Here is a 17,307-nt window from a genome sequence, read left to right on the forward strand (position 1 = left end):
ACAGGCCAACGTTTTGTGACTGACAACGCCAATTGGTAACACATCGGCGAATGATGGATGCATAAACACTGACCAGGCTCACATAGCATGATATCAGAGTATTATCAACCAATTATTTCCCAATAAATAACTTTGTTATTCCAAACATAGCCCAATATGATCAACGACCGACCCACAGAGTTTCTAGTCGACCCTTTCGGGCGCCGAATAGGTACAGTACACTATACACACGTACTTGTAAGGCAGAGATGGCTGTTCCAAACGTATATTTCTTACTAGCTAGCTACATTTTAATTTATCAAAGCAAGGTGTGGCCAATGACATATTTCTAGCTAGTTATGAAGTCCTAAGTCATAGCAATTGCATCCTTTCAAACGGAAAGAATGTTTGAAAGAGTGACTCTGTTGTTACGGTAACGTTAACAGTATTATTGCTGCCAGCTGTTTAGCCTTCTGCTTACAGTATCACTGGCAACTTTTGACGGTTTAACTGGCTAGCAATCTAACGTTCGCCCGTTGCTTTTTCCCCCACAAGTTGTGATAACAAAAACAGCCATGTGAATGAATCAATCATTATTTTAATATATTAACATTTAGAAAATGTCAAGGAAAAAGGACGTCCAAATTCAAGTAAGTTTGTCTACAACTAGCTAACGTTAACTCCCAACACATATTTATTGTTGTTCATCAGCAGTACAGTAACAGTAGCCGCAAGTCATTCTTTGAAATAAATTAATGTGTCTAAAGTACTTTACATTGTCCTTTTTAAATATCATTTTACAGATTGAAATATCTTCGGAAGAACAATGGGAGGAAGCATTGTCAGGCCCAGGACTTCTTGGTAGGCAGCTTTCAAAAGTTGTCACGTAGTAAATATGAGTTGGCTGAGTTTTCTTTAATGAGTGGTCATGCTGTCAGATAATGAACTAAGAAGCTGTCAGACTGCAGTAGTTTTGATATGAGGAGTAATATGCTGATATCCATGATTGTAGTAATAGAAGTATACCAGAGATGGTGTGGCCCATGCAAGGCTGTGCAGAACATCTTCAGAAAATTGAGGAGTGAATATGGAGATGACCTGTTGCGCTTAGCTGTGGTAAGTTAAGGCGTTTTCAGCTATCATCATGTCAGATTCTGATCCTGGTACACTTCTGGTAACCCTGCGCATTAAAACCTAGCCAAACCAATTCCGGTACCTGTCTGTGTGTGGGAGGTCCATGATCCAGACCCTACCAGACCAGTAGCCTGGGTGGAGGTCCAATGTCAACACCTGGGTTGTGTTTATTAAGGCATGCAACAGAAAATGTTCTAGAAAGTTTTGCAACAGGTCCCTTCAGTCTTTTTTCTTCTTTTTGTTGTGAATTGAACACAACTTCCATCTGGGCCTCTGGAAATCCATACCCTTTTTGAAAAAGAAACTGCTGTAAATTGTCATAAGTGCTCTGTTTAACTCACTTTCAGGGGGAGGCCAGCAGTTTACTTGAGTTAAGTTCACTTAAAGGGAAATGTCAACCAGTCTTCCTTTTCTACTCTGTAAGTAGTGAGCTTATAACAGCACCATAATATTGTCATGATCTTATATCACTGAATGTCAAGTGACAGACAGTGTAATTTTTTATGCATCAGAATAGTTTGACAGGTGTTATGACATATGATATGTAACTTACCCACTAACACAAGGCTGTGTTAGCACACCTATGGTAATTGTGTCGTAACCATGAGAATTGTCCAAAAATATACTGTTTTTAGTTGGTGTAATAAACTATTTTGACATTTGTGCTAAGAGTAAACCTTTCATTTGGCATCGTGGTGTGCTCTGCTGTTTCAGGGTGGTACATTGGTGTCAATAGTAAGAGGAGTCAATGGACCTCTTCTACAAAAAACTATGTTGGAACTGGTGGATCAAGAGAAGAAGAAGCAAGAACTGGGCTCAAAATATGTACCTGAAGTAAGAGGTTCCTAACATTGTCACCTGTAAGGGGTCTACAGACTGGTATACTGATTAGCATTTTGAACCCACCGTCAAACTTTCAAATAGGTCCACGAGCTTTTCTTAGAGGACAATCATCAAGCAAGAAAAAAGCCTCCGACGACCCAAAATGCCGACATAGAAATTGGCGGTATGTCACCAATTTCACTGCTAGAATACTGCTACATCGTTTCTTACTGTATGCATATATTTTCGTTTAACATTTTGTTGATGTTAATTATTTATTTTTATTTTTTATTTAACCTTTATTTAACCAGGTAGGCAAGTTGAGAACAAGTTCTCATTTACAATTGCGACCTGGCTAAGATAAAGCAAAGCAGTTTGACACATACAACGACACAGAGTTACACATGGAGTAAAACAAACATACAGTCAATAATACAGTATAAACAAGTCTATATACGATGTGAGCAAATGAGGTGAGATAAGGGAGGCAAAGGCAAAAAAAGGCCATGGTGGCGAAGTGAATACAATATAGCAAGTAAAACACTGGAATGGTAGATTTGCAATGGAAGAATGTGCAAAGTAGAAATAAAAATAATGGGGTGCAAAGGAGCAAAATAAATAAATAAATAAAATACAGTAGGGAAAGAGGTAGTTGTTTGGGCTAAATTATAGGTGGGCTATGTACAGGTGCAATAATCTGTGAGCTGCTCTGACAGTTGGTGCTTGAAGCTAGTGAGGGTTTGGGTAATGGTTTGGGTAAGTTTGAATGGAGGGGATTTGAGGAAGTCTTGTGTGTGCCATTAGATCATGGAACATACCATGTGGTCATCATAAAGCCAGATGCTGTAGTAGGAGGTCAAGTGGAAGGAATCATACAAAAAGTAAGGCTTTACTGTAAGTGCTTCACATTAAATTCTTATAGTCTATCCTTGTTCATGTTATTGCATTTTACTTGAATATAATGGCTGCATTTAACTCACAAATGTATTGTGCATAGGCTTTAGATGCTGGTTTTTCAATTGTTGCGGAGGAGGAGAGGGTGTTGGATGAAGAGCAAATTCATGCTTTTTATAAGGAGAAAGCCAAAGAGGTGGGTGAAAGCAAGACAGAAGAACATTACTTCTTACTATGCTGCACTTGTGACAAGGAGGGTTCAGTAACACAATTGTATCAGTATCACCCAATTGCATCCAGATACCTTAGAGCAGGAGTTTTCGTTTAGCAACATGAATTTTTTTATTTTTTTATTAAAAAATAAAATATATACATGACAATTTTCTCAATTTGACTAGAGTGATTTTTTATTTTCTAGCCAGCGTTTGTGAAGGCCATGTCTAGTGGGCCTGTCCACGCCTTGATTCTGTCTAAGGGAGATGAGGTGGGTGAAGGAGAGTCTCATTCATTGACAGCCATCATAGATCCTGAACACGCTGAGCTCATCCAACCAAAGAAAAGGTTTGGGTCCTTAGTGCAGTTTGCTGAGTAGATTAAACACACATGCCTGATGCACAATCGTACCACATCATGCAACCGATTGCAGATTTGAGAGGTTTGATCAAACGTACCAGAAATCAGTTAACATTTCCTTGTTTCTTTCTCTTAAACCTGAATATTGTTTTTGTAAAATCTTACAACAACAAAAGTTGCAAGCAAAATTAATACAAAGTATGTGTGTTTTGGGTGATCTCTCTTAGGTCAAAGGTTGTACAGGACGTGGATCTGGGCATGTCAGAAAGCAGCACTGAGGTGGCTAGCAGGCAACTGGCATACTTCTTTCCCACCTTTGATTTTTCTTTAGAGATGCATGCTGGATCCAATGCAAGGATTGAAAAGACTCTTGCTCTTATTCGTCCAAGTCTTCTCAGGGAGAAAAAAGGTATCTTCTACTTTTATGTTTTACATTTTATGCCAGAAGTAAGTCCTAGCTCCTTTTATGAGTGGTTCAAAGTGGTTCAAATCTTCTTAGAGTTGCATTTTTCAGTGAACATGTTCTAAAGTCAAAACCATAAATATGCATGTCTTATTTTTATTGTTTAGTAATACTAGTCATGCCAATGTGTACCTTGTTGCTCCACCTGTTCATTTCTGTACTTACTGACTGAGATTCTGGTTTGCTTTTCAACATGACAAGATGAGATCTTGAAGACTATCCATGACTCTGGCTTCCAGATAGCGATGCAGAGGGAGGTAACCCTCACAGAGGACCAGGCCAAAGAGTTCTACAAGGAGCATGAGGGCACTGACTTTTTCCCATGTCTAATTAACCATATGACCAGGTGACAAACTCCCACAATAATTTGCTTAGTAGTGATGTGGCGTGCTGAATGACAAAATAAGATTGATAGATGATCTAATATGCACAGTTTACAGTGACCAAATGTAAATGATTGGCTACTGATTGTGGCGAATCGACAGCTTGAACTTTCTGACAGAAGTGTTTTGTTTCCCTTGTTGTATCGCAGTGGCCCCGTGTTGGCTTTGGCTTTGACTCGAGATGATGCAATCCAACACTGGAGAGGTTTACTGGGTCCAAAAGTCTTGGATGAGGCCAAAGAAAGATTCCCTGAAAGGTAGCAACTGGGGAACACTTCATTTGCATAGTCCTAGTTCATTTCATATTATTTATGTATGTTCAATGAACTGTCTCATCTCGCCACTGTAATTGTGCTTCATTCCTAGTCTGCGTGCCCAGTTTGCAATCGACAATGTGACCATCAACCAGATTCATGGCAGCTCTAATCTCGAGGAGGCTCAGAGAGATCTCAACCGCTTTTTCCCCACAGAGCACACACTGGCCGTGATCAAACCTGACTCTACACAAGAACACAAAGGTACAGTACCTGGGTCTCTGTCCTAACTTCATGGTTATTTAACCAGGCAATGTTAATATGTTTGCCTCATTATGGATAGATGGTTGTTATAGGTTGTTTCAGTTTTTATGTATTTAAAGCACTCTTACACAAATAAACTTGCAAATTGTTGTTTTAAAGAGACAAGTATTGTTTCTGTCATGACATTGAATGTCAATGAAAATTGTGGTTGTTGATCCTTATTTCAGATACCATTATGAATCAAATTAAAGAGGCTGGGTTTAGTATTTCACAAGTGAAAGAAACCAAACTGACACGAGAGATGGCAGAGGAGTTCTACAAAGATCACAAAGGGAAGGACTTCTTTAATAACCTGGTTGACTACATGTCACAGTGAGTTGACATGTTCTTTAACATTCAAGACCTGCAATCATTTGAGTTTATAGTTTGCTAGAATGAAACGTAAGTCTTGACCAGGGTTTGGATTTATTCTATTCCATTTCAGGAGATTTATACAAATACTTATTCAACAATTGAAAAGTGCAATTTCTTTTAAATGAGAAATTGGAATTTTGATTAACTTCCTAAATGTATCAGATTTAAATTGAACTGACCCCAACCCAGGTCTTGATATTGCATCAGCTTTAACGGCCGATTTGATTTATCTTTTGTAGAGGTCCATCTATCATGATGATCCTGAGCAAAGAAAACGCTATCGCAGAATGGAGAGAGATGATGGGGCCTGCCGATCCTGAACAGGCCATGCAAGTCAAACCCGACTCTCTACGTGCACAGTTTGCCAAAAGCATCTTGGAGAACGCCGTGCACGGCTCGTCCAATGTCCAGCACGCCATGGACAATATCAAGTTCATTTTTGGGGATATACCGTCATAAACACTGGAAAACCGATAACCCCACACATAGGTTTAATAATGCCTACATGTGAGTAGACTTGAAGATTGTATTGAATGGGGAGTTGGAGGGAACCTACTGTATAGGTACACTATTGTTTTAGATGTTTCCAATAATAAAATACAAATTGAATTTACTACATATTTGAGCAGTCATGTTTTCCCCCATGGACATTTTTATGTGTTTTCATGTACTACAGATTTTGTGTCACGGTAGACTTTTAATCTGTATTTCCATCATGAGCTTTATGTATCCTGCTCTACGCACCTCTAGGAAATGAACACCTGGGGGCACCAAATACTTGTCCGACAAACCCTTCTGATATTTTCATACAGTATATATGCAGTGTACAAAACATGGGGAATCAGGGGAATCCAGGTGAAAGCTATGATCCCTTATTGATGTCACTTGTTAAATCTACTTCAGTCAGTGTAGATGAAGGGGAGGAGACAGGTTAAATAAAGATTTTTAAGCCTTGAGACAATTGAGACATGGCTTGTTTATGGGTGCCATTCAAAGGGTAAATGGGCAAGGCAAAAGATTGAAGTGCCTTTGAACGGGGTATGGTAGTAGGTGCCAGGTGCACCGGTTTGAGTGTCAAGAACTGCAACGCTGCTGGGTATTTCACGCTCAACAGTTTCCAGTGTGTATCAAGAATGGTCCACCACCCAAAAGGCATTCAGCAAACTTGACAACTGAGGGAAATAATTGGAGTTAACATGGGCAAGCATCCCTATGCCAGACGAATACTGCGGCACATAAAACCTAGCGGTAAAACCTGGTAATGGTTCAAATATTTTTTGCACCATTCATTTTTGCGTCTGGAATTGAAGAACTACTTCATTTAAGGCCTGTGTTTTGAAACTTTGGAGTCAACATGGGACAGCATCCCTGTGGAACATCTTGTAGAGTCCATGTCCGGACGAATTGAGACTGTTCTGAGGGCAAAAGGGGGGTGCAACTCAATAGTAGGAAGGTGTTCCTAATGTTTTGTACAGTCAGTGAATGTTAATGGATGAGGAATGGATGAATTAATCTAATCCCTCTCAGCATTGTGGATGTATGCATGCAAAAAAGTTTTATTTCCTTTATGTTCCTCATATCATGTTGGACGCCGGTCTGCATTGTACATTGTACTTTGTACATGCATTGTACAGAAAGAGAGGACATGAAACAGTGTACCTGCCACCATTTAAAGTTAAACTTGCAGCTATTCAAATGGCATAGCAGGCCTTCATATTAGAAATACTGTATCTGATACATACAGTCCAACATAAAGTCCTTGTAAAGTAGTTTTGGTGGTCATATCTGAATTTTTTATTAACCAAAAAATGTTAGCTATTTAGAACAATATCACTTGCTATCACATAAAATATATGGTTATTTTAAAATGTTATTTACATTTCAATAGGGTCAAGGTTCAGGACTTTTATCAAAGATATTATAGAAAAACAAAAAACCTTTCCTCTACAATTTGTACTTTTATTTTGAAGGCTAAAAACCGGATGTGCCATTCACGCATTTAGTAAAAACAGGTTAGCCACAAGTTATAAACTTCGCCTATTTCTATGTGATTTTAAACCTAACCTCAACACACTGCTAACCTTATGCCTAACCCCAAATTAAGACCATAAAGAATTTTTGTTTTCATACATTTTTACGATATGCCAATTTTGACTTTGTGCCTTTGCTATTTAGTGGAAATGTTAAACAAAAAATGAAACTATGCAACCGACTCTTCAACCGCAACCTATATCCTTGTTTGCACTGTCACCATCGAGACCTCTTTAGACGGAGATAATCCAATTTTTAAGAAGAAATATTTGATCCAGGCATTGCGGAAACACGTTTAGAGAATGAGCAATTTCGCCCTACTGTTTTGTTTCGCCTTTTCAATTTTGTCCTCCTGGTGCACAGTGCCGAAGAAGAGGAACGACATGCCGATAATCGGTAAATTTGCTGCATCACATGACTGATTGCATGAAACTAGTGTTACATCATGTATACTGAACAAAAATATAAACGCAACAATTTCAAAGAGTTTACTGTGTTACAGTTCATATAAGGAAATCAGTCAATGGCAATACATTCATTAGGCTGTAATCTATGAATTCCACATGATGGATGGGAATGGGACTTGGAGGGTATAGGTCCACCCACTTGGCACTTGAGGAAGCCAGATCCAGCCAATCGGAATACATTTTTTCCCCACAAAAGGGCTTTTTAACAGAAATAAATACTCCTCAACACCCCCCCAACACTTTACACGTTGCATTTATGTTTTTGTTCAGTGTATATTTATTATAAAATGTACCCTATACCAATAAAGATCTAGCTAACACATATTAACACTTCCTTCTAAACAATAGATGATTATGTGTGAATTGAACATTTGCATTGTAGCCCTTTTCAAATTCCTCTTTGACAACCAAAACAAACCACGGTGAAGCTATAGTCAGTCCTTAGAATGATACTATTCTCTATTATTAATGTATCCCATGCAGAGTAGGCCTACAGCACAGGCTATTCTTCAAAATCAAGGGGTATTTAATTACTTGAAATAATTGGAAATCTTACGGATTGTGGCTTTACTGAAAATACATTAACTTTAAACTCGCTGTAATTCACTTTCTAAAATGTATCTGTGATTTCCTAGGTGTCTTGGCTCAGGAGGTAGACTCACCTCAACCACAGAAGGCCTCTTATATAGCAGCATCGTATGTCAAGTTCCTGGAGTCTGCAGGAGCTAGAGTCGTCCCTGTGATGTAAGGTGTATGTATTAGATTGGTAATGTAGTTGAGGACTCAACAGCCTTTCATATGTGGTTATGAATTACCATATCTATTAAAAGTGGATTGAATATTCTCTTAGATAGGCCTAATATTCATTTTCCATGTACGTTATATATACCTCGTTCCTGTGATTTCTACAGGATAAATCAGACACTGGAAGAGTACAAAACACTGTTTAACTCCATTAATGGGTAGGTGTCAACTATGCTATTTGCTGTACAAGACCCACTGTCATGTTGTTTTTGTCTTCTATAAAATGATCTATATACCCCCCACCCGCCTCTAGAATACTCTATCCTGGTGGTGATGCTAGCATCGTTTCATCTGGGTATGCGAACGCTGCTAGAATCTTTTACGAGCTTGCCATAGAGGTATGCCATGTTCCTTTTGATACTTTCACATAGTCTATGCTTCATCGATATGTGGGAGAAAAACCTGTTCTAAATGGAAAAGGTGATATATAAATCTGGACTTTTTAGGCCAACTCGAGGGGGGACTATTTCCCTGTATGGGGTACCTGTCTTGGATTTGAGGAATTGACATACCTGACCAGCGGAAAGAAGCTTCTATCCAAAACCAACACCAGTGGTGTGATGTTGCCACTGGTTTTCACTAACGGTATGTTGTACCTGTTCACATACAGATATGAGAAAAACATAACTCATCAGATTGTACCAGAATCGCATTTTCCAATTGATCACAAATGGAACATGTACATTTATCTAAATGCTGAACGAATGCACTCACAGTCACACCAAAACAACAATCTCTAACTTGGAGTAATGTGAAGTTATTACACTTTCAGGATCCAGAGAGAGTAAGCTGTTCAAGGGCTTTCCAGCAGAGGTCCTGGATGCCTTGGCCTCTGAGCCAATCACTGAAAACTCTCATGAATTGAGTCTCACTCTGGAGGTATGACCATGTGCAGTGTCTGAACAATCACCAAATGTCACAAGTCATAGGCTTTTCTGTATCCTCTGTAGCATTAATTGTGAACTAGTCATTCAACATTGCATTCCAGAGTTATAACAACAATACAGACCTTAGGAAGTTCTACAAAGTCTTGACTACAAACAGTGATGGGAAAACAGAGTTTGTGTCAACTATGGAAGGTAAAGCACATTCATTGTTTTAACTTAGCAAACACTAGAGTATATACAGTAACTTAAACTGGAACATGTACTTACATAAGATGACATTGATAGGTTCAATGTTTCTTCTGTAGCATACGGTTTCCCTATCTATGGAACCCAGTGGCACCCTGAAAAGAATGCATTTGAATGGACAAGGCCATACATTCCACACTCGCCATCGGCTGTTAAGACCACTTTCTTTTTGGCTGATTTCGTGGTCAATGAAGGTAGCTATTACAGTACTGTGTGGCAAAATATCACTGAATCTATTATATTCATCTCAATATGTAGCGTGACGTTATTGTAATGGGGAGAGTTATTGAATGCACCCCCCTTGGCTGTGCCATGAAGGGTGCGTTCAAGATCAAACTCCACATGTTAATGTTTTAATCACTCGAATCTATGCCGATCATTTTTTTCATTAACAGCTAGAAAGAATTTTCACAAATTTGAGGATGAAGAGGTGGAGAAGAGAGCACTGATATACAACTACAATCCTGTGTACACTGGAAACATTTTTGCCTTTGAACAAACATATTACTTTTGAGTATTGTTTTTGAATGGAGTGAGTGTCATTCAACAAATTTCTTTCAATCAATGTAAGCAACACTTATTGCTGTACATTTCTGTAAATTAAAAGTTTGATTTGTATGTTTTGGTAATGGTTTTACAAAGATTAAAGTAACTGATGACAATTAAGTTGTTCGAATGACTATGTACCACGTCTATGTTTTTGAACAAACCTAAAAGCATTTCACAATCTATCCAGACTGGCAAGGTAATGAGGACCTACATGAACTAAATGCACTTTCAATGGAGATTTTTAATCCAGGACTAGCCTTAATCTGTGTACAGGAAACCGGCCAACATATTCAGTATTTGTGACTTGTTCAGTAATAGAACCCACAAGCTTTGTTTTGGCAGCTTGATTTCTCATCTTATTGTTTTATTATACAACAAGACATTTGGTTGATTTGAGTAAACGCTTGAGGATGCATTTTTTTTTGTCTTTTACAATAAAGTGGATAAATTAAGTAGAGAACATTCACAATTTTGCAATAACAACCAAAATAGATAAACTACAGAGTACAATGATAAAATACGTTTTATTCTAACATTTACCCCCATGCCACATACTGCCACGCTGTCTCTTGTACTATTTTGGATTACTTGACAAAAGTCCATCTTCACGTTCAATCGCAGTGTCAGAAATGTCACCATCGCAAAGTCCACTTTAAACTCAACCCAAGGACTGAAACAGAAGGGGGGAAAATGTATATTCAAATGTAACTTTCAAAATGCATTTATGCACAAATAACACTCAGCTATTAAAAGACAAATGATATTTGAGTAACATTTACACATCAAGCTGAAGAGACTGGGATCTCAATCATGATACTACTGTAAATGTAATTCAACCCAGTACGGAACATTCAAGATGTAAAAAATACTATTTTGAAACAGCTATCACAGATCGCATTGAGTTGCAAATAACTTGATAACATGCATTGACAAAGTAACAGAATGATCATTCAGATAAAATGCAGACTTGTGCCTCAAGAATTAACGTTTTTAGATAGCAGTCCAACCTAAAAAAAATAAAAAATAATCCTTTGTATTTCATCCTGTGAAGATTGAGATAATGATTCTAAGCTATTAATTACCTTATAGACAAATGTATTACTTTTTGCCATAAAACAACACCAATTCTACAGTGGCACCTCAAACCCACCAATTGACTTAATACTGAGAGCGGTTGTAATGGCACTTCAATAGCCATTTACTAAAACATCATTTTATGTGGTCGTTAGCTTGACAAACCATTTCATTACCATTTGAACATCTGTAAAATAATGTGCAGATACATGCAGCTACTGTTAACATCTATTTTGGCAATTGGGTATATTTGGAACTGAAGAAGACCATTTCTTACTTGACTGTTGATATAATGCCATACCTACTCTATGACTACATTACAAAGTGTTCACAGATTAGAGTGAAGGTTTAACCAACAGTAGTTAGTGCCAAGATCAGCAGAACATTTATTTACAATGAGCCATGTTGTATTTAGTTTTCACAAAAGGAGTCCATAAAAAGGACTGCTCACTCCCAAAGTAAGGCACAGTGACTAAAATATAATATATATGCTTACATTTCCAAAGGACTGGTGGGAGTATTATACAATAAGCAAAGAATGAGGAGAACATTTTGTAACAAAACAAACCGGTGATTCTGTTCACATCCTTCTCTTCTTTTCATGACATGGAGTCTACACCATTTAAATACGTACTTGCGGCTACAAGAAGATTCCAAGATCAGGACAAACTTGAACACTGAGTATCAAGTATCAATACCCAAAGAAGGGAATGTTTTTCATGTGCTACTTTACAGAGGAATAACATACACAAGCACAGTTCAACATGAAAATGTTTTTTCACGATTTTAAAAATAGGAGCAGACACCCTACCCTCGACCCACAGACACTGGGCTGGAACCAGTTTGACCCATAAAATCCCATGTGGCACCTGTAACTTTGACCCCAAAGTTTGTGCTATAAGTCTTTCCTCTCCTCACTGACTGGTAAAGTTTGGGTGTGGAGTTTGATGTTCCCTCCCAGTCAAGAACTGCAACGCTGCTGGGTATTTCACGCTCAACAGTTTCCAGTGTGTATCAAGAATGGTCCACCACCCAAAAGGCATTCAGCAAACTTGACAACTGAGGGAAATAATTGGAGTTAACATGGGCAAGCATCCCTATGCCAGACGAATACTGCGGCACATAAAACCTAGCGGTAAAACCTGGTAATGGTTCAAATATTTTTTGCACCATTCATTTTTGCGTCTGGAATTGAAGAACTACTTCATTTAAGGCCTGTGTTTTGAAACTTTGGAGTCAACATGGGACAGCATCCCTGTGGAACATCTTGTAGAGTCCATGTCCGGACGAATTGAGACTGTTCTGAGGGCAAAAGGGGGGTGCAACTCAATAGTAGGAAGGTGTTCCTAATGTTTTGTACAGTCAGTGAATGTTAATGGATGAGGAATGGATGAATTAATCTAATCCCTCTCAGCATTGTGGATGTATGCATGCAAAAAAGTTTTATTTCCTTTATGTTCCTCATATCATGTTGGACGCCGGTCTGCATTGTACATTGTACTTTGTACATGCATTGTACAGAAAGAGAGGACATGAAACAGTGTACCTGCCACCATTTAAAGTTAAACTTGCAGCTATTCAAATGGCATAGCAGGCCTTCATATTAGAAATACTGTATCTGATACATACAGTCCAACATAAAGTCCTTGTAAAGTAGTTTTGGTGGTCATATCTGAATTTTTTATTAACCAAAAAATGTTAGCTATTTAGAACAATATCACTTGCTATCACATAAAATATATGGTTATTTTAAAATGTTATTTACATTTCAATAGGGTCAAGGTTCAGGACTTTTATCAAAGATATTATAGAAAAACAAAAAACCTTTCCTCTACAATTTGTACTTTTATTTTGAAGGCTAAAAACCGGATGTGCCATTCACGCATTTAGTAAAAACAGGTTAGCCACAAGTTATAAACTTCGCCTATTTCTATGTGATTTTAAACCTAACCTCAACACACTGCTAACCTTATGCCTAACCCCAAATTAAGACCATAAATAATTTTTGTTTTCATACATTTTTACGATATGCCAATTTTGACTTTGTGCCTGTGCTATTTAGTGGAAATGTTAAACAAAAAATGAAACTATGCAACCGACTCTTCAACCGCAACCTATATCCTTGTTTGCACTGTCACCATCGAGACCTCTTTAGACGGAGATAATCCAATTTTTAAGAAGAAATATTTGATCCAGGCATTGCGGAAACACGTTTAGAGAATGAGCAATTTCGCCCTACTGTTTTGTTTCGCCTTTTCAATTTTGTCCTCCTCGTGCACAGTGCCGAAGAAGAGGAACGACATGCCGATAATCGGTAAATTTGCTGCATCACATGACTGATTGCATGAAACTAGTGTTACATCATGTATACTGAACAAAAATATAAACGCAACAATTTCAAAGAGTTTACTGTGTTACAGTTCATATAAGGAAATCAGTCAATGGCAATACATTCATTAGGCTGTAATCTATGAATTCCACATGATGGATGGGAATGGGACTTGGAGGGTATAGGTCCACCCACTTGGCACTTGGGGAGCCAGATCCAGCCAATCGGAATACATTTTTTCCCCACAAAAGGGCTTTTTAACAGAAATAAATACTCCTCAACACCCCCCCAACACTTTACACGTTGCATTTATGTTTTTGTTCAGTGTATATTTATTATAAAATGTACCCTATACCAATAAAGATCTAGCTAACACATATTAACACTTCCTTCTAAACAATAGATGATTATGTGTGAATTGAACATTTGCATTGTAGCCCTTTTCAAATTCCTCTTTGACAACCAAAACAAACCACGGTGAAGCTATAGTCAGTCCTTAGAATGATACTATTCTCTATTATTAAAGTATCCCATGCAGAGTAGGCCTACAGCACAGGCTATTCTTCAAAATCAAGGGGTATTTAATTACTTGAAATAATTGGAAATCTTACGGATTGTGGCTTTACTGAAAATACATTAACTTTAAACTCGCTGTAATTCACTTTCTAAAATGTATCTGTGATTTCCTAGGTGTCTTGGCTCAGGAGGTAGACTCACCTCAACCACAGAAGGCCTCTTATATAGCAGCATCGTATGTCAAGTTCCTGGAGTCTGCAGGAGCTAGAGTCGTCCCTGTGATGTAAGGTGTATGTATTAGATTGGTAATGTAGTTGAGGACTCAACAGCCTTTCATATGTGGTTATGAATTACCATATCTATTAAAAGTGGATTGAATATTCTCTTAGATAGGCCTAATATTCATTTTCCATGTACGTTATATATACCTCGTTCCTGTGATTTCTACAGGATAAATCAGACACTGGAAGAGTACAAAACACTGTTTAACTCCATTAATGGGTAGGTGTCAACTATGCTATTTGCTGTACAAGACCCACTGTCATGTTGTTTTTGTCTTCTATAAAATGATCTATATACCCCCCACCCGCCTCTAGAATACTCTATCCTGGTGGTGATGCTAGCATCGTTTCATCTGGGTATGCGAACGCTGCTAGAATCTTTTACGAGCTTGCCATAGAGGTATGCCATGTTCCTTTTGATACTTTCACATAGTCTATGCTTCATCGATATGTGGGAGAAAAACCTGTTCTAAATGGAAAAGGTGATATATAAATCTGGACTTTTTAGGCCAACTCGAGGGGGGACTATTTCCCTGTATGGGGTACCTGTCTTGGATTTGAGGAATTGACATACCTGACCAGCGGAAAGAAGCTTCTATCCAAAACCAACACCAGTGGTGTGATGTTGCCACTGGTTTTCACTAACGGTATGTTGTACCTGTTCACATACAGATATGAGAAAAACATAACTCATCAGATTGTACCAGAATCGCATTTTCCAATTGATCACAAATGGAACATGTACATTTATCTAAATGCTGAACGAATGCACTCACAGTCACACCAAAACAACAATCTCTAACTTGGAGTAATGTGAAGTTATTACACTTTCAGGATCCAGAGAGAGTAAGCTGTTCAAGGGCTTTCCAGCAGAGGTCCTGGATGCCTTGGCCTCTGAGCCAATCACTGAAAACTCTCATGAATTGAGTCTCACTCTGGAGGTATGACCATGTGCAGTGTCTGAACAATCACCAAATGTCACAAGTCATAGGCTTTTCTGTATCCTCTGTAGCATTAATTGTGAACTAGTCATTCAACATTGCATTCCAGAGTTATAACAACAATACAGACCTTAGGAAGTTCTACAAAGTCTTGACTACAAACAGTGATGGGAAAACAGAGTTTGTGTCAACTATGGAAGGTAAAGCACATTCATTGTTTTAACTTAGCAAACACTAGAGTATATACAGTAACTTAAACTGGAACATGTACTTACATAAGATGACATTGATAGGTTCAATGTTTCTTCTGTAGCATACGGTTTCCCTATCTATGGAACCCAGTGGCACCCTGAAAAGAATGCATTTGAATGGACAAGGCCATACATTCCACACTCGCCATCGGCTGTTAAGACCACTTTCTTTTTGGCTGATTTCGTGGTCAATGAAGGTAGCTATTACAGTACTGTGTGGCAAAATATCACTGAATCTATTATATTCATCTCAATATGTAGCGTGACGTTATTGTAATGGGGAGAGTTATTGAATGCACCCCCCTTGGCTGTGCCATGAAGGGTGCGTTCAAGATCAAACTCCACATGTTAATGTTTTAATCACTCGAATCTATGCCGATCATTTTTTTCATTAACAGCTAGAAAGAATTTTCACAAATTTGAGGATGAAGAGGTGGAGAAGAGAGCACTGATATACAACTACAATCCTGTGTACACTGGAAACATTTTTGCCTTTGAACAAACATATTACTTTTGAGTATTGTTTTTGAATGGAGTGAGTGTCATTCAACAAATTTCTTTCAATCAATGTAAGCAACACTTATTGCTGTACATTTCTGTAAATTAAAAGTTTGATTTGTATGTTTTGGTAATGGTTTTACAAAGATTAAAGTAACTGATGACAATTAAGTTGTTCGAATGACTATGTACCACGTCTATGTTTTTGAACAAACCTAAAAGCATTTCACAATCTATCCAGACTGGCAAGGTAATGAGGACCTACATGAACTAAATGCACTTTCAATGGAGATTTTTAATCCAGGACTAGCCTTAATCTGTGTACAGGAAACCGGCCAACATATTCAGTATTTGTGACTTGTTCAGTAATAGAACCCACAAGCTTTGTTTTGGCAGCTTGATTTCTCATCTTATTGTTTTATTATACAACAAGACATTTGGTTGATTTGAGTAAACGCTTGAGGATGCATTTTTTTTTGTCTTTTACAATAAAGTGGATAAATTAAGTAGAGAACATTCACAATTTTGCAATAACAACCAAAATAGATAAACTACAGAGTACAATGATAAAATACGTTTTATTCTAACATTTACCCCCATGCCACATACTGCCACGCTGTCTCTTGTACTATTTTGGATTACTTGACAAAAGTCCATCTTCACGTTCAATCGCAGTGTCAGAAATGTCACCATCGCAAAGTCCACTTTAAACTCAACCCAAGGACTGAAACAGAAGGGGGGAAAATGTATATTCAAATGTAACTTTCAAAATGCATTTATGCACAAATAACACTCAGCTATTAAAAGACAAATGATATTTGAGTAACATTTACACATCAAGCTGAAGAGACTGGGATCTCAATCATGATACTACTGTAAATGTAATTCAACCCAGTACGGAACATTCAAGATGTAAAAAATACTATTTTGAAACAGCTATCACAGATCGCATTGAGTTGCAAATAACTTGATAACATGCATTGACAAAGTAACAGAATGATCATTCAGATAAAATGCAGACTTGTGCCTCAAGAATTAACGTTTTTAGATAGCAGTCCAACCTAAAAAAAATAAAAAATAATCCTTTGTATTTCATCCTGTGAAGATTGAGATAATGATTCTAAGCTATTAATTACCTTATAGACAAATGTATTACTTTTTGCCATAAAACAACACCAATTCTACAGTGGCACCTCAAACCCACCAATTGACTTAATACTGAGAGCGGTTGTAATGGCACTTCAATAGCCATT

At 37.8% G+C, this 17,307-nt stretch overlaps 3 protein-coding genes across 3 annotated transcripts; all 3 read left to right on the forward strand.

Annotated features, from left to right (window-relative positions):
* Positions 1-282: 282 nt before the first annotated feature.
* Positions 283-5,793, forward strand: LOC109909842 (thioredoxin domain-containing protein 3 homolog). Its single transcript, XM_031795253.1, has 15 exons — positions 283-629; positions 783-840; positions 992-1,095; positions 1,461-1,532; positions 1,828-1,947; positions 2,038-2,119; positions 2,740-2,816; positions 2,933-3,025; positions 3,248-3,390; positions 3,630-3,811; positions 4,067-4,211; positions 4,398-4,505; positions 4,615-4,766; positions 4,994-5,138; positions 5,420-5,793. The coding sequence occupies exons 1-15, from the start codon at positions 600-602 to the stop codon at positions 5,637-5,639; spliced, it is 1,731 nt and encodes a 576-aa protein (XP_031651113.1). The 5' UTR covers positions 283-599; the 3' UTR covers positions 5,640-5,793.
* Positions 5,794-7,171: 1,378 nt separating this feature from the next.
* On the forward strand, positions 7,172-10,294 carry LOC109909857 (gamma-glutamyl hydrolase). Its single transcript, XM_020508921.2, has 9 exons — positions 7,172-7,607; positions 8,314-8,422; positions 8,590-8,640; positions 8,736-8,820; positions 8,929-9,067; positions 9,255-9,361; positions 9,471-9,561; positions 9,675-9,809; positions 10,011-10,294. The coding sequence occupies exons 1-9, from the start codon at positions 7,514-7,516 to the stop codon at positions 10,127-10,129; spliced, it is 930 nt and encodes a 309-aa protein (XP_020364510.2). The 5' UTR covers positions 7,172-7,513; the 3' UTR covers positions 10,130-10,294.
* A 2,822-nt stretch (positions 10,295-13,116) lies between these two features.
* LOC109909641 (gamma-glutamyl hydrolase-like) lies at positions 13,117-16,238 on the forward strand. Its single transcript, XM_031796714.1, has 9 exons — positions 13,117-13,552; positions 14,258-14,366; positions 14,534-14,584; positions 14,680-14,764; positions 14,873-15,011; positions 15,199-15,305; positions 15,415-15,505; positions 15,619-15,753; positions 15,955-16,238. Exons 1-9 carry the CDS (start codon positions 13,459-13,461, stop codon positions 16,071-16,073), a joined length of 930 nt encoding a protein of 309 aa, XP_031652574.1. The 5' UTR covers positions 13,117-13,458; the 3' UTR covers positions 16,074-16,238.
* The last annotated feature ends 1,069 nt before the right edge of the window (positions 16,239-17,307 follow it).

This window comes from Oncorhynchus kisutch, linkage group LG18 (assembly GCF_002021735.2).
Source record: "Oncorhynchus kisutch isolate 150728-3 linkage group LG18, Okis_V2, whole genome shotgun sequence".
Lineage (NCBI taxonomy): Eukaryota > Metazoa > Chordata > Actinopteri > Salmoniformes > Salmonidae > Oncorhynchus > Oncorhynchus kisutch.

Excerpts from the sequence above, each read along its gene's own strand:
- LOC109909857 (XM_020508921.2), top strand. The coding sequence starts at position 7,514 with ATGAGCAATTTCGCCCTACTGTTTTGTTTCGCCTTTTCAATTTTGTCC. Across the intron at positions 8,821-8,928 it reads TTTACGAGCTTGCCATAGAG|GCCAACTCGAGGGGGGACTA; the intron begins GTATGCCATGTT and ends TGGACTTTTTAG. Across the intron at positions 9,562-9,674 it reads GTTTGTGTCAACTATGGAAG|CATACGGTTTCCCTATCTAT; the intron begins GTAAAGCACATT and ends TTTCTTCTGTAG.
- LOC109909641 (XM_031796714.1), top strand. The coding sequence starts at position 13,459 with ATGAGCAATTTCGCCCTACTGTTTTGTTTCGCCTTTTCAATTTTGTCC. Across the intron at positions 13,553-14,257 it reads GAACGACATGCCGATAATCG|GTGTCTTGGCTCAGGAGGTA; the intron begins GTAAATTTGCTG and ends GTGATTTCCTAG. Across the intron at positions 15,754-15,954 it reads TGATTTCGTGGTCAATGAAG|CTAGAAAGAATTTTCACAAA; the intron begins GTAGCTATTACA and ends TTTCATTAACAG.
- LOC109909842 (XM_031795253.1), top strand. The coding sequence starts at position 600 with ATGTCAAGGAAAAAGGACGTCCAAATTCAA. Across the intron at positions 1,533-1,827 it reads CAGTCTTCCTTTTCTACTCT|GGTGGTACATTGGTGTCAAT; the intron begins GTAAGTAGTGAG and ends CTGCTGTTTCAG. Across the intron at positions 4,212-4,397 it reads CTAATTAACCATATGACCAG|TGGCCCCGTGTTGGCTTTGG; the intron begins GTGACAAACTCC and ends GTTGTATCGCAG.